This window comes from Bipolaris zeicola (genome assembly GCF_000523435.1).
Source record: "Bipolaris zeicola 26-R-13 unplaced genomic scaffold scaffold_60, whole genome shotgun sequence".
NCBI lineage: Eukaryota > Fungi > Ascomycota > Dothideomycetes > Pleosporales > Pleosporaceae > Bipolaris > Bipolaris zeicola.
This window is the reverse complement of record NW_006912109.1, coordinates 59,880-78,862: the sequence shown is the minus strand read 5'-3', so window position 1 is coordinate 78,862 and position 18,983 is coordinate 59,880. Positions and strand designations below refer to the sequence as shown.

The 18,983-nt window shown below is 52.8% G+C and overlaps 9 protein-coding genes across 9 annotated transcripts; 4 read left to right on the top strand and 5 right to left on the bottom strand.

The window, feature by feature from the left end:
* Positions 1-731: 731 nt before the first annotated feature.
* COCCADRAFT_25701 (uncharacterized protein) lies at positions 732-2,294 on the bottom strand (the record flags this gene model as incomplete). Its single annotated transcript, XM_007713382.1, has 2 exons — positions 732-1,424; positions 1,476-2,294. 2 exons carry the CDS (start codon positions 2,292-2,294, stop codon positions 732-734), a joined length of 1,512 nt encoding a protein of 503 aa, XP_007711572.1.
* Positions 2,295-4,610: 2,316 nt separating this feature from the next.
* COCCADRAFT_94349 (uncharacterized protein) lies at positions 4,611-4,799 on the bottom strand (the record flags this gene model as incomplete). Its single annotated transcript, XM_007713405.1, has 1 exon — positions 4,611-4,799. A coding segment is annotated over one exon (189 nt), but the record flags the coding sequence as incomplete, so codon positions are not given.
* Positions 4,800-5,177: 378 nt separating this feature from the next.
* Positions 5,178-6,490, top strand: COCCADRAFT_25700 (glycoside hydrolase family 5 protein; the record flags this gene model as incomplete). Its single annotated transcript, XM_007713381.1, has 2 exons — positions 5,178-6,402; positions 6,471-6,490. The coding sequence occupies 2 exons, from the start codon at positions 5,178-5,180 to the stop codon at positions 6,488-6,490; spliced, it is 1,245 nt and encodes a 414-aa protein (XP_007711571.1).
* A 743-nt stretch (positions 6,491-7,233) lies between these two features.
* On the top strand, positions 7,234-7,759 carry COCCADRAFT_36172 (uncharacterized protein; the record flags this gene model as incomplete). The annotated part of the gene is made up of 3 exons (XM_007713404.1): positions 7,234-7,275; positions 7,415-7,488; positions 7,573-7,759. The coding sequence occupies 3 exons, from the start codon at positions 7,234-7,236 to the stop codon at positions 7,757-7,759; spliced, it is 303 nt and encodes a 100-aa protein (XP_007711594.1).
* Positions 7,760-8,071: 312 nt separating this feature from the next.
* Positions 8,072-8,898, top strand: COCCADRAFT_36171 (uncharacterized protein; the record flags this gene model as incomplete). Its single annotated transcript, XM_007713403.1, has 2 exons — positions 8,072-8,182; positions 8,254-8,898. 2 exons carry the CDS (start codon positions 8,072-8,074, stop codon positions 8,896-8,898), a joined length of 756 nt encoding a protein of 251 aa, XP_007711593.1.
* A 130-nt stretch (positions 8,899-9,028) lies between these two features.
* On the bottom strand, positions 9,029-9,199 carry COCCADRAFT_94303 (uncharacterized protein; the record flags this gene model as incomplete). Its single annotated transcript, XM_007713402.1, has 1 exon — positions 9,029-9,199. A coding segment is annotated over one exon (171 nt), but the record flags the coding sequence as incomplete, so codon positions are not given.
* Positions 9,200-9,894: 695 nt separating this feature from the next.
* On the bottom strand, positions 9,895-12,786 carry COCCADRAFT_4452 (uncharacterized protein; the record flags this gene model as incomplete). The annotated part of the gene is made up of 1 exon (XM_007713367.1): positions 9,895-12,786. One exon carries the CDS (start codon positions 12,784-12,786, stop codon positions 9,895-9,897), a length of 2,892 nt encoding a protein of 963 aa, XP_007711557.1.
* A 1,127-nt stretch (positions 12,787-13,913) lies between these two features.
* COCCADRAFT_94360 (uncharacterized protein) lies at positions 13,914-15,948 on the bottom strand (the record flags this gene model as incomplete). The annotated part of the gene is made up of 3 exons (XM_007713401.1): positions 13,914-14,903; positions 14,950-15,821; positions 15,906-15,948. 3 exons carry the CDS (start codon positions 15,946-15,948, stop codon positions 13,914-13,916), a joined length of 1,905 nt encoding a protein of 634 aa, XP_007711591.1.
* Positions 15,949-17,389: 1,441 nt separating this feature from the next.
* Positions 17,390-18,436, top strand: COCCADRAFT_36168 (uncharacterized protein; the record flags this gene model as incomplete). Its single annotated transcript, XM_007713400.1, has 2 exons — positions 17,390-17,743; positions 17,897-18,436. 2 exons carry the CDS (start codon positions 17,390-17,392, stop codon positions 18,434-18,436), a joined length of 894 nt encoding a protein of 297 aa, XP_007711590.1.
* Positions 18,437-18,983: the final 547 nt, after the last annotated feature.

Here is an 18,983-nt window from a genome sequence, read left to right as displayed (position 1 = left end):
ACATACCTTTTTTTGACACGCAATTCCAGCAGGCTGGAGTGTGGCCTGCTATTCTTTTCTGAGAAGAAAGAAAGAAATTTGTTACGCTATAGTTATACTAAACAGGTATAAGCAAATCAAGTCATGTTACCCCAAAAACGAAGATATGGGGGTCGTATTGGCTTGCTACGTAGTTATCTCTGAAGTTACTAGATACACTGAAAATTGGTGTAGGAGTCTGAAAAAGATAAGATAAAATAAGAAAGCTTGTTTAGCACTAAAACTTAGAAAGAAAAACCTCTTCCTGCAAAACGTGGTGTCAAAAGGAATTGGTTTGAAGTACTGAAATGTCTTCAGATTTCGGATGTTACTTCTTGGTAGTAGAGAGGGAGAGAGATTCGAAAACGGTAATATTACCAACGGGACACTCTCTTCATTCACTTACACGCAGAGGAAAAGTGATGATGTAAGAAAAAATTGTGTACACAGGCACGAATTTTGCTATATAAACGGGATATCACAAGCTAAATCCACAAAATCATACGGCAGAGCAAATACGCAATCAAATCTCCACCCTCTCTCCCTCTCGCAGATTCATGCAAAAAACAACCCCAGTTACCATCACACATTTGCACATCCGGCGTCGTATCACAACGAATCATGCCTCCTTTCCTTTTATAGAAAGATGATAGCCAGTACTGTTGTCTGAGAGGATAAATCCTAGAGTCGTTTTCCTAGAGAAGTCTTGTTCATCAAGCCGACGATTCTCCACTGTCGCTATCCATGCTGTTTCCACGGTCCATGCTCTGCTGGCTCCTGTTGTCATTAACAGACGTGCTTTCCTTGCGGACGCCAGCATTGATTGGAGCAATAGGGGCGGGATTATTCCTATTGTTGTTGCTGTTGTTCGCATTGGTATTCATACTGGTGCTGGTATTGATATTCGGGTTGGGATTCGCGTTATTGCTCATGTTGGTATTCACGTGACCGTGCATGTTGGGGGTTGGCGCCGGACCTGCCATATTTCCGTTAACTGGGTTCCCATGCATGTTCATGCCAGGGGCGTGCATGCTGGGTGCGGTCATGTTCGGGTGTACGACGTTCCTGTTCATGGTTACGGGACGCGTGCCGGGGATGGTGTAGCCCATGGGAGGGTCAATCCAGCCGCCGTTCTCGTCAATGGCGGGCCAGTAGCGCTCTGCTAGCCAGCATATCTGCCGGAAGAGTTCTTCGCAGCGGACCATTTCTTCTTTACCGTCTCGTGTGGTTGTGATGTTGGCTAGCTCGTCGACGAGTGCACGTGTTGCGTCGAGGAACTTGTATGCGGGGGGCGAGGTCCAATTCGGTATGAGGACTTGGTGGAGTGCGGCAATGTGCGAATCACTGATGGATGTGGGTAGGGAGCTGGAAAAGGTTGCTGCGTATTGCCAAGCGGCACGATAGGCCTGCGGGAGTGTTAGTTCTGTACGCCTTAATTACTGCATATCGTTACATACATGCTCAGTTCCCCAAAGTACAACCATTCCCTCTAAGAGGGATGCGCTTGAGCTACTGGCACTGACCAAGAGATCCAGTAATCCGCGAGTAACGGGAGTAGGCAAATCGGTGCCCAAAGACAGTCCGTACTTTGTTGCAGTAATCTCAGAAAATTGAATCTCCCGCCGCATGTTATTCAAAGCTGAGATCAAGAGGTCCATGGTACGATACATGGGGTGGAACTGCGAGTTCGGTGTCTGCGGCAACCTAATTTTGGCCAGCAACTGTCCTGCGAAGCGTATGAATCCACGCGCATAGTGCCCGTCTTGCACCAGCCACCATGACAGAGGCTCCGCCGTTAAAGATCCGCAGCCAGCATGCGACAAGAAGGGTCGTTGGGTTGCTTGTCGGAGAGGGCCAGCGCAGACATTGAGTAGATGCGCGGTCAGAGATGGCATGACCGTTGGCACCGGGACAGTTTTCGGCGCAATAATGGGCTGGGTATCGCGGGCGCGCTTGCTGGTATTGGGACCCCGCCGTTGGACCTGTAGGTTTGGATTGGGCTGTTGTCCGCTGAAGATTTGACTGGAGCCAGCGGCCATGTTTGGCTCAGCTGGAGTTCCATCCTGCTGTTGCCGCTGCGCGAGGAGGTGGGTTTGCGCGTCCGACGAGGCAAGGTATGCCTGGCATTCCTGCAAATGTTCGATTTGGCGCGTCGTGTTTTTTGCGCGAACGTAGCCGCAATGACGACAGCGAACCTTGTTGCATTTGGAGGGCGTTTCCTGGTCCTGGAATTCAGCAAAGGCACGCCTGATGTCGGGGTTGGCATGTCTGCCCATGACGGCCTGCCATTGTGGAGGTTAGCTGATGGCGGCGAGTTTGTTTCTTTTGCGACGGACAGGCGGGCAGTAAATGACGAGTCGCATGCGGACGAACAAGGCAATGAGACAGGTTGACACAAGCGAAAGTATGTCTGTATGCGGGACAAGTGGAGCTCACCTCAAATTGGCTGTCGCGAAGGGATGTTTGTACTGTACTGTACGTTACCGCGACGGTGTATTGTAACAATGGCGGTATGGTATCGCCACCCTCCTAAGTTTGCTGAGAAACGCACAGCGTCCTTACCTCAGCGCACCGCTCAACCTGCCCTGGCCTTACACCCGCCCTTTCGTCCGCCCTTATTCCCTCACACACACACACATTGTAGCTCAAGCTGCATCACGGGCTGGCGAGAGCTGCATCACATCTGAGTTCATACACGTAGAGACCGCGCCGTCTGCGGATTTGACCCTATTCTAGGCATGTATTTTTCAGTGGCAGGCGCATCGTCGCTGCGGCGGACGTGGGTACTTTAGTAACCACTTCTGCGTTCTGTTCGGTAACTTGGATCGGAAATATATCCGCCGCTCGTTCCGATCGGTCCTGCTCTGGGTAAGCCTCTCCCACTCGGACAAGTCGGCATTGCCGTGTATGCCTACAACACGGCATCCTACATGCTCTACCAAAACCACCTTCATACCGGCAACTTGTAAAGAATGGATGAAAACTATGCAGCAAAGAAACGAGTCAGTTGAACGCTTTCCGATCTTACGAGCGTGGCGAGTCTGCTCTGGCACCGATGCACGTGACGTGTACGTCGGAACGGCACAGCCGATGTGAAAACAGCTCACCACCAGAGTCATGCTACCGGGTCTTTGTCAAGATACCGTCACTACTGCTTCACCAAGCTGCTCACCGACTTGTCGGACACCGTCAACCAGATTCCAACACACCACGTTCTGGCACTACCCCACAAACCCACAAATCCAACCGGGTATCAGGACTCTGCCTTGCCCCAGTGCAGCAACGCCTTTGACTTCTGCATCTCCATCCTCGGTCTACAAGACAACGTGATCAATGACGCCAGGATTGTTCTCCTAGCAATGACCAAGGGAGAGGTATAGTGGTAGGGATAGCGGTAGGCACATCACGGTCGGGTATGCCAAGCACGAGAAACCTCGGCCTAGCATGACATTGCGTGAAAGGGTGCGCGACCGCTAAGCAGGCGTGAAAAGACTTTTGCGGTCACAGGCTCACGGGGATGACGCGCTGCTTGATCTAACCCCGACGGACGGCAGCGCTAGAACAGTTGTCGTGCATCTCCCCGCATATCTTGTACCAAGCTTTGGAGATCTCGCGCCGTCGTACGTTCATTCCCGCCGAACCAGAACATGGCAGAGATGACGGTAGGCAAGCTGCATGTACATGTACGTCCGGTGTTTGGAAATCGGCTCTCGTGACATGCAGGAAGAAGGGGGTCGGCAATTCAGGATGAACAAGGCAAATGGCAAGGCCATGGTGACGTCGCGAAAACACTGCTCATTGTGGCTGTTCTGGCGCAACCAACTACTGCTATGCGGTTCTTTATCCGAGATCCTAGGCGGCTCAGAGGCAAACACCACAAACGCAGTTCACACCCCAATGCGGGAACGATCAGTCCTCACGAGGCGTCTTGAATCAGACAATGCTACCATGCTTACTTAATGCCCCCTCACTGTAAGGACTGGAGGCCTCGCAGATCTTTGGCTCGGTAGAAAGGGTATTTACTGTTTAGGCTCCCGTGCTTTGCAGATCATGAGGGCAAGGAGGCGCCCAAGTGCAAGCAAGGAGAAGACCATGCTTTGTTCTTTTCCCCGGAACGCTGACTGTGGCATGCAGGGAGCGGTGCATGGCATTGCAGCCAGTCCTAACGGTGAATAGGGTCGGTGACATGTCGTCGGTACAAATTCCGAGTTCAAAGTACGGTACCAGAATCTCACGCGACTATGTACAGGACATGCAACTGCTGTAGTGTCGGTTTACTACTATGTACTACTACCACGACTACCACTCGTACACTAGGCCAAGCAGTCCGCCACTCGGCTTCAGCATTGCACCAACGCTCTTGCGCCTTCTTGGAAGCTTCTCGGCAGCTTGACTGTAACCCGTGAGCACCACGTCGGCATCTAAGTGGCTGCAACTCGCCGATCCCCACATCATCGCCATTACACCCGCAGCCAATCAGCACCATGTACCTGAGGTCCACCTACAACCTCTGCCAAGTGTGGCTCCGTCGCCTTCTCTCCTGATTGCACATGACCCCAGATCTTACGCTTCTTGTTAATCATGGCCGAGGCTTACGGGACCCGATTTTTGCGCAGCATGAATCCACGACAGCTTCCTGCATTGGCTAGTCCGACAGTCGGGCGTGGCTTTCTCACGCTTCTTCTTCCAAGCCCTTGCGTCACCACGTCAGTTGCCAACCGAGCTTCTACCTCCGAACGAGTAGCGATGTACACATTGTTCCGGCATGGCCAAGTTTCGATTTGCTGGTTAGACTACGGTTAGTCGCTTCCCAGACGCCTCGGTCGACACCGCTCTGAAGGCGTCTAGGATGGCTATTCCCGCTAGCTAGGATAGTTCTCCACGAAGTGAGGATCACCACTACGTCTCGGAGCAGAACCAAACACATGCCTGCTACGTGAGCGTGACTGGAGAGAAAATTGGGGCAAATTGAGTGCTGTGTTGGCCTATGCCCAAGTCTTGATGTTGTGGTTTAAAGGCAACTTGATTCCCCGATCTGGAGGCTTTGTTCAACTCGAAACTCAGGCAAACCAAGCAAACAACCTTCTTCTATCCTCATCTGTTACAAGTGCCATCTCTTTGAGCCTTCAAATCGGTTGAGTAACGCAATCTATCTCATCATGGTCGGACGTTGGACTACTGTAGCGGCCATTGGTCTGCTTGCTGTGAGCACAAACGCATCTCCACTGGAATCTGTGAAACGACAATCACAAGGTTACAAAACACCATCATTTGACTTTGGTGGGCAAAAAGTCCGCGGAGTCAACACTGGTGGCTGGTTTGTGCTTGAGCCTTGGATCACTCCCAGCATCTTCGAAGGCAATGGTGCAGTTGACGAGTACACACTTGCTGGAGCAATGGGCAAGGACGCGGCCAAATCCATGCTGCAAAACCACTGGAACACATGGTATACTCAGGACGACTTCAACCAGATGGCTGCCGCCGGTCTCAACATGGTCCGAATTCCAATTGGCTGGTGGAGCGTACTTCCACGTGACGACATGCCATATATTGCTGGAGCCTACGACAAGTTTGGTGAAGCCCTTGACTGGGCCGGAGCTGCAGGTCTCAAGGTCATGATTGATCTCCATGGCGCACCCGAGTCACAGAACGGCTTCGACAACTCGGGCAAGCGCGGCTCGGTTGGCTGGACTCAAGGCGACTCAGTCGACTACACTAAGAAAGTGCTGAACAAGCTCCGCGACGACCATGCATCACACCCTGCTGTCGCCGCTATCCAGCTCCTGAACGAGCCTCTGGGTCCGGCCCTGGATATGAACACTGTCCGACAATTCTACATGGACGGTTGGGGCAACCTCCGAGATTCTGGTGTTGCTGTGACGTTCCATGATGCCTTCCAAGGCGTGACTTCATGGAACCAGTGGGGTAGCGGCATGTGGAACCTGCTTCTCGACACTCACCACTACGAAATCTTCGACAACTCGGCCGTTGCCATGAGCGTCGACGACCATGTCAAGACTGCTTGCGGCTTTGGCAAGCAGATGGCATCGACTGGCAAGTGGACTATCTCCGGAGAGTGGACCGGTGCCATGACCGACTGCACCAAGTGGTTGAACGGCAAGGACAAGGGAGCGCGTTACGACGGCACTCTTGACGGAAGCTCCAAGGTCGGCAGCTGCGACGGCAAGTATACCGGTACCGTTGCCAATCTTTCGGAAGACTACAAGACGGGCATGCGACGTTACATTGAGGCACAGCTTGATGGATTCGAGATGGCCAGCGGATGGATTTTCTGGACGTGGAAGACGGAGAGCTCACCTGAGTGGGACATGAAGGCTTTGCTAGCCAACGGCGTCTTCCCACAGCCACTGACCTCGCGAAAGTGTGAGTAACACGACCCCTTGTTTACCTTTGTTTTGACATTGTATGAGCCTGAAGCTGACAGCCACCAGTTCCTGGCCAGTGCAACTAAGCAGTTTGACCTTTCGGTAGCGCGCAGCTAGTTTGCTATTCTCTGCTGTTTGTTGCACGATGATCTGCACACGAAGCCCGCTCCTCGGGCAAGAGAGGATATGTGTGCAAGCTGCGCACTGACGAGAGATGACGAGATGACGATGTTACGAATCCCATTCCGCCTCGAAGATACCCCGACGCGTTCGCTCGTTTTCCACCCGGGGCCCCACCTTGCAAGCGCAAGCTTTAAAGTACAGAGTTTACCTGGCACACAGGAATGTCACGGTTTCAGGAGGTGCTTACGAGCAAGTTGTTTCTAGGATATTGGCCCCCCCCCCCTTGATTGTGAAGATGGGCCAAGCGAAGAGTAGTCGACGCATTGTACATAGTTATGACATGAATTCAGCAGCCTAGTTAGTCGAATTCTAAAGAAGAATTGAATCCCAACAAGCATACTGAAACGTGAGCAAATGTCCGTGTCGCAGTGTGGAGTCGCAGCATGGTTGGTTTTGGAGGGCGACGACGATTGGAGGAGTAGTCGGAGCGGGCGGTGGACGGCGGTAATTTGCGGGCTTATTGTGGCCAGACAAGCGCAAGGCCTGGTCGTGGGTGGAGGATTGCAATGGGTGGTTATGACGAGTGCAGCTCGCTTGTCAGAGATGAGGATGATGCAAGACGAGGGAAGGGCGCCAAGCGCAATGCTCTCCTTTTTTGGAGGGCGGCCTAAGAGAGGGGCCAGGGGCAGTGCTGGCGGTAGTGTGCATGACTGTTCCTGAGCCTAGTGAAGCTGTCAAATTGCGGGCGGTGAGTGGTCGCGCACAAAGGGGGTTGCGCGCGCATATATCGCACCTAGTATGTATGAATGTTCACAGAGTGTATGTATACAACACACAGACACATGTCGAATTGGAGGCCCACGGCAGATACGATGTCGATAGCGTAGTTGATTCCAAGGCATCCTGGTCGTTGTCGTCGTCGTCGTGAGATGCTTCGCGCGCGTGCGCTCATCTCCCGCGGGTTGGCAGACCATTGTCAACGGGCATGGCGGCGCGGAGCTCCTTTGTTTTCTCTTCAGGCGCCCTTCCGATGCACCACTTCCAGGCCTCAATCTCCAGAAATAGGCCGTGCCAGCAGGGCCAGGCAGCTCACCGGTGCCGCCACCAACCCTCCTGGCTGTCTCCAACCTGACCTGGCTGCAATTTCCCAGGGCGCCGCCATTGGCTCCAGGCCCTCAGATGAGATGCTCTTGCGGCCTAGCGGGTCAAATTCAGGTACCAAGGCAGAGTAGTGCCGATGTGCACAAAGTTCTGTCCAATCTCCTGTCAGCACTAGTCAATGCCTCTATCCCTGCATAGGACCGTTTGGGGGCCGCTCTCAATAAGAATGCGCATGCCGTGCCGCCTCAGTTGCGTTTCTTCTCTTTCCCTCCCATCCTACAGTATATTACTGCAGCCTTCAGAAGACATTCGTTGCTTCAGCCTTTCTTTAAGAAACTCTCCCACAGTCGTCACTCTTTACCCCTTGCTTTTGTAAAGCTACATAATATTCCCATCGATATCCCAGCGATAATCTAATAAACACCCCCCCATCAACAATCACAATGTACTCCAAGGCTACCATTATCTCCATCTTCGCTGGCTTCGCCGCCGCCCAGATCCACCCTGCCGTCGGTGACCCAAAGGGTAACCCCATCACCCGTCCTTTGAACGAGGTATGTTTTCTTCCCCCCTCCCAATTCGACACCTCCGAGACAAACAAAAAATCTGACTCATCACCCCTTAGATTGTGCCCAAGTGCGAGCCCTTCACCATCACCTGGGAGCCCACCACCTTCAACACTGTCTCCGTCCTTCTCCTCAAGGGCCCTTCCACCAACGTTGTCAAGTTCGGACCTTCTCTCGCTGAGGGCATCAAGAACAGCGGCAGTCTGAGCTGGACCCCCGCTGCTGACCTCCCCGTCACCGAGGCCAACCAAGGCTACGGACTCCAGATCATCGACGATGTGACCGGCCAGTACCAGTACAGCACCCAGTTCGGTATCTCCGCCGGCAAGTGCGGTACTGTCTCTTCGTCTGCTGCTCCTTCAGTTGCTCCTTCATCTGCTCCCGCCGCTGGTTACCCTGCCTCGTCCGCCCCTGCTGGCTACCCTGCCGAGTCTGCTCCCGCCGGCTACCCTGCCCACACTCCCGTTGCTCCCTCCTCGGTCGCCCCTGCCGCCTCGGTTGCTCCTTACCCCACCACTCTGGCTTCCGCCCCTGCGGCCGTCGGTACCGGTGGTCTCTACCCCAACGGCACCGTCCCCAAGCCCACTGGCGGTAACAGCACCACTCCTCCTCTCCCCGAGCAGACCACCAACGCCGCTGCTGGTCTCTCTGCTGGTCTTGGCCTCGTCGCTGCTGCCGCCGCCGCCGTTGCCTTCATGCTCTAAGCGTTTTTTCCTTTCGCTTTCTTTTTTTCTCCTTCAATTGTTGCCTCGAGGTTGCTCAAAGATGAGGTTGGCTAGTCGTTTTGTAGAAACTAGCAAAAGGGAAAAATTCTTTGGTTAATGGAATGATCGCTTATACCACTTGTGTTTTATTGGCTTTTTTTGAAAGTTCTGGTGGGGACATGGGGATGTCGCTATTGCGTTTGTTGATTTGAACATCACTGCGCTGTTGTGGATATCGATAGAAATATGTATTGGCTTCTGGCTGATTGTCATAAATCTGTGTGTTTTCGTCCTCTTTGCATTTGTGAAGTACGATAAACAGTTGTCCTCTGAGAGCGCATTTTGTGGAAGTCGGTCGTTTGTTCGAAGATGTGCGGTTAAGCCTCGTATTTACTTTTGCGTTCGAGCCCCATGACGCTCTTTCCTACAGCTATGGCCTTTTTCTTCCACCCTGATGTGCAATCAGCTCAGAATAGAAATTCGGAGAACAAGAAGAAGAAGAAAAAAACTACTCAAAGTCGTTTCATCGTCTTTCCCCGCATACACACGGTGCTCAGCAAAAAAAAAAAACAAGCGTTGTTGTCGATCTTCCGCTCCAGAAAATCCATGTATTCTATTTCCCACAAAGTTGTGGGGATAAAGGGTATCTAACGTATACTCTTCTCTCCGTATCTCCGTTTCTTCGTCGCGTAAACTACGCAGAGTACAACTCATGCGGCGTAACACATCTTCTCTTACCGCTACCACGCCAATGCACTCCACCCCCCCCCCCCCCCCTTCCACGCATAACAATGCATAACCATCAACCCATCTAACAACAAAGCAACGCGAAAAAACAAAAAGAGCTCAAAAGATATGGGTATATACGTAAACAACCGAAAACAAAAAAACAACCGTTCTATCCATCAGTTCATGATACTTTACTTGCATGCCTCTTTTCACTTTGCAACCCTCCATATATACATCCACTCCCGTCGCGCAAACCTCTAAAACCCATCACATAATGACACAATGCGTCTTCCTCTTGGCCTTCTTCCCGTTATCTTTTCCCTCTGAGTCCGCATTTTGACGACAGTCCATTCTCGAGCCACCACCCCGTGCACTAAGCGACTGTCCTCGAATCTGCTGCGCACTTGCGGCTCGGTGCGAGAAACTCGCGGCATGGTTGGCAAGTGGGGGCGCGCTGGTGGGGAGTTGGTGGGCCGACGCGAACCGCTGGTGGTTACTTGTCGGTGGGATTAGCGGTGGCAGAGCGGCCATTCTCGGGTCCACGGTTGGTCTTGATGCCGACGGGGAAAAGTTGGGGTAGGGTGCAGGAACAGAAGCGTTTTGTGGAACGGGCCGGCGTTGTATGTGTGGTGCGGAGACGCGGCGGGAGCCTGTGTTTGCTGGGCCGGATGATGGTACCGAAGGAGACGAATAGAGGTCCTGGTTGGCGTGTTCAAAGGCCGGGTTTCTTACTGCACTTTGGTGAGGAGGAGGCCTGTATGTGGATGTCGAAGGCGCTGGATGTGCGGAGTATGACATTTGACTTCCTGACGGGCGCACTGATGAACCTCGTCGACTTTGCAATGGATCCGAAGGGCGTGGCGCGGGATACGTAGACGGATGGATGAGAGTCGGTCTGCGGCCTCTTTCCTGATCCGGAGCAAAGGATGCGTTACTCGAAATGGACTGCTGTCGTTGCTGGTATGGATGCATAGGCACCTGTGAAATGCGTACAGACGTATTCGGTAATGCAGGGACGGGAGGCATGGAAGACATTGGCTGCACACTAGACGCTCGTGGTACTGGAGGCGCATCGGGATGGCTCAAGCTAACGCTTTCTGCCGCCGCCGCCGTAGCTGTGTATGCTGGTGGTGGTGGCACCCAATTATCCGCGTCACTTTCGTGAGGTATCTCTCGGTGTCCATCTGCACGACGATACTCCAGGGGCCTGTACGGCAAGGCCCGTAAATGCCGTCGGTTGGCAGGAGATACAGCTGCCACAGTAGCAGCTCTAGCTAGCGACATCTGCGACCTCGGCTGCTGGTTGTCGTATGGAATTTCGAACATGGCCTGTGCCTCCTCTGGCGTCAATTCTTCAGACTCATCCGTTGTTATTACCGGTCGCGGCGCATGTTGATTCGCAGCAGAAGCATTTGCACGTTGTATAGGCGTGGATCCAATCCTCGAGTTTCTCCGCGATACCGATTCGTTACGGTCCTGAGCCCTACGCTGGGCAATGGTTCTGGTCCGTACCAATTCAACCTCTCGGTCAAAGTCAATCGAACCCTCTGGTAGCATCTCCCCAGGACACAGCGGATCGAGGTCATACTCTGTCTTCAATGGTGTTGGCGGAACACTTCCAAGAGGTCTCGTCTTGTCAAAATCGAGAACGATAAGTACTCCCTTTGATCCCAACGGCGCGCCAAGGACCTCGTTTTCATCAGGCACTGTGCTCGAATTTCCAACAGCCACGAGTCGTTGGACATTGGCATTCAGCCTGACCCATCTCAGCACGCAAATCTCTTGCAACGTCCCCGCATCGCCGTTTGGTATCGGGATACAAAAGCAGGGTTGAATCGGGGCTTCCTGTTTAGACTTTTCCTTGGGTTGGTACTCCCAGCCGGGGACTTGATAGATCCATATGTTGGTTGTGCCTTGAATACGTAGAGCGACAGCTGCGAGGTCAGCATTGGGCGATACCGCAGGCATGGCATCGTCGACGAATTCCGAACGCGTCCAACGTTGGTGATCGGGAAGAAACATTTTCCTCTGTGTGAAGCGCTGGCAGGCAATGTCGTAGATGCCCCAAGAATCCTCTTCGGCGTTAAAGGCAAATAGTTCGTTGAACGTGCCAGTATCCGCGTCTGGAAGAAGTGTAGCCTGGCGCGCTATTCTTGCCGTCTCTGGAAACAAGACGGAGCCCGTCCATGCGGCTTCGGGTGGTTGTGGTATTGGCTCCCCCTCCTCGGTGAGGGGCCCGTCGTACAAGCCAGGCAGAACAAACAAAGCAGACCCATCCGACTTTCTCGCATACCCCGTGATGAGCAGAGTCCTCCCATCATCTGAGAATTCCAGCGCATCTCCTGCAGGTCCCGAGAGCGTCCGTCGCAAAGTTTCAGGTACTTCAGGACCAATGGCTATGACCTCGATACCGAATTTATTCCCCGTTATGAGTATGCGTGCATCTGGGGAGACGACAATGGAGCTAGCCTCGTGCACCAACATGATGGTCCGCCTCTTCTTGATCTGGTCGGTTCCTTCGCCATGTATCTCGTAGAGGTCGACTTGGGAGGGTCGCGACAGCACCGCCAGGAGAAAGCCATCTTCGGTAATGTCAACGGCAATCGGTTTGCGTTTGACTTGCAGCGTGCGGGCCCACAGCCGTGGCAGCTCAAGGGTCTTGATCAGGAACAGATTCGACGCAGAGTAGACGGCCACGAATCCGCCCTTGCGCGAGACGTTGACGTCAAAGCTGTCGGGCAGAGCAGAAGACGAGGCGGTGTTGGAGACGAGTTGGAGGAGCGAGAGGGTAGGGTGAGCACATGGTAGGGCTGCGGGTGGCGTCTCAGGGCTGGGTCGGTCATCGTAGGTGGTGGCCGAGGTCATGGCCGTCGAGTGGCCCGAGGACGAGAGGGCGTCGGCGTTGACAATGGAAGAGGCCGAGAGCAACGTGTGCAGGAGGTCATCGTCGCCCGAGTCTTCTGAGCTTATAGAGGCAGCGAGGGGACGTTGTGGATATGTCGCCCGACCTGGCTGGGTGGTGGCGTCATTGGCAGTGAAGGCGACGCCCTTTGCTCTGCCCTGGGCGCCCGGCAGCCCCGTCGTCTTGGTCCTAGCGGATGTGGTCGTGGTGGTGGTCGAGGGAGCGGAGCTGTGGAGGTGGTCGGGCATACCCACCATGGTAGGCCCCGTTGCAGCGTGCCTAGGCCGACAATGGAGGAGGGGGTGGTGAGGAGCAGTCGAGGGGTATGGTGGCAGGGCTGGGGTCAAGTAGGCCTGGGAGCCATGGTCGGCCTCGATGTCTGCGTCGGTCGTTGGTGGTCGCAGGCACAGGCGAGGAGACTAGCAATGGCAAAAGCAAGTTGCGAGCATGGCGATTATCAGCAGGGCCGGACGGGGGAGGTCGGCCGATGTCTATCAAGTTGTGTTTGTGTGCATGTGTATGGCTGCAGCAGCCAGCCATGTCGGTCGGAGGTCACGTTGCTGCATTCAGGCTGGCTGCCCGTGGCCGATCTGCCGCCAGCACGCTAATGCCAACACGTCTTGTGTGATGCCGGCGGCGTGTGCTATTTACAGCAACACAGGTGCCCCGTTGGTGGGCGTAAACTCGTATCTTTCCACATGGCGCACAATCTGGGTCGCTTCTGACCGCCACCGCTGCTGCACATTGCATACATACTGACCGACGGCCAGATGACAAACGGCGCATCCTTCTTCATACTTGCACGCTGGCAGCGCTCCAGCCAGCTCACACGCGCCCCTGTGACGATATGCTGCAACTGCAACTGCAACTACAACCCCCGGCCTGAGAGCTCGCCTGTCCTGTCCGTCTGGTCGTGGACCGCTCTTCGGGCCCCGCCTAAACCTGAAGCTATCCACCAACCCCCCTACGCTTGCAGCTGGAAACGCGGGACAGGCCTGGCCTTCCATGCTCTGCCATAGGATCCCTCGGAATCCTCGCCGCCACAAGACCTGCCGCTAGTTCCGTAAGCTTTTCTGCCTGCAGCTGTGTGACTTTGTTGCTCATGCATACCAGTGTCCTGCCTATGCCCTTTGCTGTGCATGCTGCAAACGAGGCCCCCCGATACGCTGTATACGCTCTATTGTACGTGTGTATGCTACGCTATGCTGCCCTCCTCCCCTAGGGCTGCCCCATCAGTTGTGTCCTCGTGTTTCATTGTCAGCCGCAGCTAACTAATCATCTGTAACCCCGCCTAGCCCCAAAGGGCAACAATCTGGAAGACCCACTGAACTATATCAAACGCCAAACTCCAACCATCAATCCATGCACCACCACATGCATCATTCTATGCACCTCCCCAACTCGCTCCTCCCCCTCCAATCCCCGTGCTGCCAAGATTGGCACTGTATCGCCGGAACCCGATGCCCATACCGATAGGCACTGACGATCGTCTTCGGACTGCCCGTCTCCTGCTCTGTGAATGACTTCTCGCCGGCTCCAGCCCATGCCCCACCCATCTTTGTCCCCCGTGCTCTCCTCCCCCATCCTCATCGTCCGATGCTATCCCAAAGCTCGATCGTGTCGTCGTGAGGCTCAGCAGGTTCGGCGGTTCGCCCAGATCCCCAAACTCCGACTCGGACTGCACTGCATCGTCGCGGTCCTGTAGCCCCGACGCCCTCCCATCCTCTACCCCACATTCCTCTTCCTCTTGCACAACAACCTCGACGGTATTCTCCTCATCATCAATGTCGGAATCATCACCAAACCCCTCTCCTTCCACTAGCCATAATGTCGGAATACACGCAGCAAATGCAATCATAGATAACGTCCAAAAAGGCACAATCACATAGCCGCGTTTGACGCCCCACGTGAATAGTCCGCCTGCCAGCGTCGGCCCGGCTGCTCTGCCAACAGCACTGAAGCTTGTAGCCAGCCCGTTGATCGTTCCCAATACGCGTAGACTCGGCGCGCTATTCGTGAGCATGATGGTGCTCGTCGGGAATGCAAATGTACCCGCGACCCCTCTAACCACCAACAGCAATACCATGGCAATCTGCCGCGAAATCGGGTCCTGAATAAGCGACAAAAATGGCGTCACAAAGAACACCAACGGGAACATGATGAAGGCGATGCGGAGACAACGGAGCACTCCAAGACGGCGAGCAACGGGTGGAAAGAGCAGAAATTGGCATACTGTGCTCGTAATGGCAAAGAGGGTAAAGATGAGGCCAATCCGGCGCGACTCGAGACCAAATCCCCCTGCAAACTTGAGCGGGAGCGAGACTGCGGGATCAGAATCGAGCTGGACAGGGTGATGCATAAATACGGGAAGCAGCTATAGGTGGTTAGCAGTGGTAGACCGACTTGTAAAATGAACTTACCTGATCGTATGCTTGACAGTACAGGGCTAGCAGTGTGTATACAACCAAGTTCATTGATGTTTGAAACGTCAGAGCATCTCGAACTGAGGGCGTCTTCTCCTTGGTGTTCTGTTTCTTCACACGAGGTGAAGCAGCTGCTTCAGCGTCTACTGCCTTTTGCCGGCCGAGAAGAGGTTCATTCTCGCCATCCAGACCCTTTCTCTCCGTCTTCAAATGCAGCAGTTTCCGGACAAAATATGTTAGTTTGGCGCCGACCCTCAGTCCTAGATCCGGCTCGTGCTTCTTGCTCTCCAGCGTTTCCCGGAGAAACAACCAGCCAACAACAATTCCTACGGTGAAGAATATGGCGGCGGCAATGTTTGGCAAAACGTAGGGAAACCTTTCCAGAAATGCGGTACCTCGTGGTTTCCGCGGATCCACGCCCAGCGGATTCGCAAGCGCACCACCGAGAGTCGGTCCAAACGTCGCGCCTACAGTCCACACGAGGGGCATCACACTGAAAGCCCTAGGCTGCAGCTCTTTCCACGGACACAGCTCCGCCACGGTCGTTCGCAGGATACCGACATTTCCATTCGACAGACCCCCCAGAGCGCGCGCCACCAATGCCATGGGCAGATTGACGGAAAAGCCCCATAGCAGCATCGTCCACATGGTATTGAACAGGCCAAACAGTATAATTGGTTTTCTGCCATAGCGATCCGATGCCGCGCCCCAGAACAGGCCCGTAAACGCCTGGCAGAGGGAGAATATCGACGAGGAAATACCAGCCCAGCGCGCAATGTCGTTTTTGGGGATTCCAAAGGATTCCATGAGTTCAGGGACGTACGGGAAGACCGAAGTCAAGGCTATAGGTTCGGCAAAGCGGCATATTGCTATAAAGACACACACACACACACAAGGTTAGCGACAAAGCACGCAGTTAATTGGGGGAGCGCATGCAGTAATGAAAAACGTACATAGAATGACCAGTTGATTAACTGGTAGCTGATGTTCTGTCATGACGGCGGTGACTGCGGTGTTCGCATGCTATTGCTCCGCTACTAGCTATCTAGATAGCTAAATCTCCCAGCAAGCAAAGTAGAGCGACCGGCCAACCGAAACAGAGACAGAGCGCGCGCAAAAAAAAAGAAGGAGGAGAAGAAGGCTGGGTAAATAAGAAGAGAGAGAGAGAGAGAGAGAGAGGTAACAGTCACATTGCCCAAACATGGAGAATGCGCAAGGTCGCATTTGGTCTTGAGTCGGCCGCTGCCGCCGCCCGCTTGTCGTCCCCATGACCCATAACCACGAGCGGCCTAGTCCCGCCGTCATTGCGGGGTGCAAGCGTTTTGACAGGGCGCCTATCTGACGGTGTGAGAAAAGGATCGAGTCACCCACACACACACACACATCGCCGTTGTCGCTTGCTAATGTGCCCTTTTTATCATTCCGAATTCCGATCGGACTAAGATGATAGATTATGTCGCACACACACCCACACACACATATATATCTCGTATTTTGTCTATTCTCTTTTTGCTTTATCGCGTGATTTGCGGGTTGCGGGTATTTGAATGCGCATTGCTGCTTCATCGGGGTTCACAAGTGGTTGGGGGCTGGGCTACTACTATTGCCGGAGGCCAAATGCGCCGCGCGTGTTTGAATGGAACCGAACCGCGCCAGGGTTCAGGTACCTGTTTTTTGGTGTGGCGGAGAAGACAACTCCACTTTGTGCTGCTTTTTTTTTGGGTTTTCTCCACTTTGCGCATTTGCTTATCCGGTGCTTGTAGCACGCAAGCAACAAGCACAAGCGCTTTGCCGTATCGGAATAGCCGGTGATTCGTTCTTTTTTGAACGTTTAGCGATGTAAGCGGTGAGGAAGAATAGAGTTTCTCGTTAAGGGATATGGGTGGTTGTGATAGGGTGGAATGCCTACCTTTAGCTGAGCATGTGAACATGTTTACATGTGATTGAATAGTTCGCAGGTAATATTACAGCAAGAGAGGCTAACTTCCTAATTGGGCATTCTTCGCGCAAACTCATGTCTTGGTAGCCTAGATTTGTTACACGGGCCAATCAGCGCATGTCCCTTTTACTGTTCTTACAAAAACATGCTCTAGAAAGCTACATGGTAATAGTGTTACTTGTGTCACCCCGCTTAACATCATGCCCGTGTCTCTCTTACTACGGACTCTACCTTGTACGGTTTACCCTTTTCTGTTAGGTTGTCCTTTACTTTGACTGCCTTCTAAGTGATACTCTGCCTATTTGAGTCTAGCACTAGTTACAATTACTTCTTTCCTTCTCCACAATCTGATAGTGCTTTCCATAGCTCGTCCATTCTTCTCTCTACAGGCCACATATAATCTTGCTTTCTCAGCCAAATCATACCGGTATCTACACTTCTTTTCCAAAGCTCAATCAAAATTTATGCATCTAACTCGTCACAGTCAACGTTCTGGCCATGGATATCCCTACGACTACAGCTTCAGAAGCACCGCATGAGTCGGTCTGCAAGACTGAAACTACACCAACATCATCATATCATGAAACTGGCCGTACCCGCGCAAACGAAGGCGAAGCTGGCGAAAAGTCCAATCACACAGCCTCCAAAGACCCGAAGCAAAACGTGCCCCAGAAACAGGCCACGAAGAAATTCTGCACCTTTGCTGTGAACAATGGTCTCACTGGCTCACCCGGACTCCCACCAGAGTTACGTTTGATGGTCTACAAAGCCGCATTCCCCGAAATGGGCCCATCCATTGTTTACGAAAAACCCGATGGATACGCAAAAAACCAACTAGTCTTCATTGGGCCTGTGGGCCATTGCGATCATTAATCACACCTTCTCAAAGATCTAATCTATGAAGACAACGTGTGCGCACGTTGCAGACACTCACCTCCCAAAAACCATCGAATTCAAGCGGTACTGGGGAGTAACTTCGCGCGTGATCCCGCCACTCGTTCAGAGTTTCTCACGGAGTACGTACGCCAGGTCCAGTTTTGTTGCAAACCACGTTATCATTACCATCATGACAGAGAGCACCGAGATCTACAGCAATTCTTGTCCATACTTGCTGCGTCAAATCTCATTGGATCATTCAGATACCTCACCATTCTAGTCCCTTGGAATCGAATAATGGCCGTGTACAAACCCCGTCCGAAACTTGACGCCATTCATATTGCTTATATTCTTACCATCTTATATCGCTATAAGCTAAAGTGCGAACTGACATTCTACCATTATAATACACGGATCCTCAGGCGGTTACTCGATCATATAGTGGAGATAGGCCAAACGAATCCTTTACGCACTGGAATTGGCAACAGCGATCAAGGCTCCAGATCAAATTTTGCTGATTTCTTGATGGCAAGTTGGGATTTTGCTAGTCAAGACAAAGTATTAGATAAATTGAGCAGGCGTTTGACAAGAGAAGTTAAAAGAACGCAGACGGCGAAAGCAGAAAATAAATACGATGTACTAAAGTATCCTATCGACTTTAGCAAGTGAGCGATCTATGGCAAGCAAGGTGGATTTTGGGTATATCAAACGGCCTACTTTCTTCATAAAATCTAGCATGTCAAGTTCTGGGAGCTGGTCTCATACGCACATGCTGCTATTGGTATAGGCTGGATATTCTGGAGGACAACGGCAGGCGTTTAGGGCAATATGTTCATGGTTATATTTCTTACGATCAATATCTTATACGTATAGAGCTCTCTGTCAGACATGCAATCCCTAGAAGACCAAGGAAGTGTGTGTACATGGGTTGTGAGCGCAAGTTAGAATAAATTTACGCCAAACCATCACTAGAAACGAACGCTACGAGTTGCGACGTGTCAAAAGTCAATTGTATGCGCCAATCACAACAAACAGGGACCTGATGGCCATCATGCCTCGTGTCTGAGGCGGCTATTGATTCGCTTAGGAAACACGCTACAGCAAGTGACATTGAGTGACATCATCAACGTAACCCAGCCAGCATGTTAGCAACATGGCTTTCCAACAACAACAACAACACATCAGCGCCCTGGACCGGATGACGCCGGAAACAGAA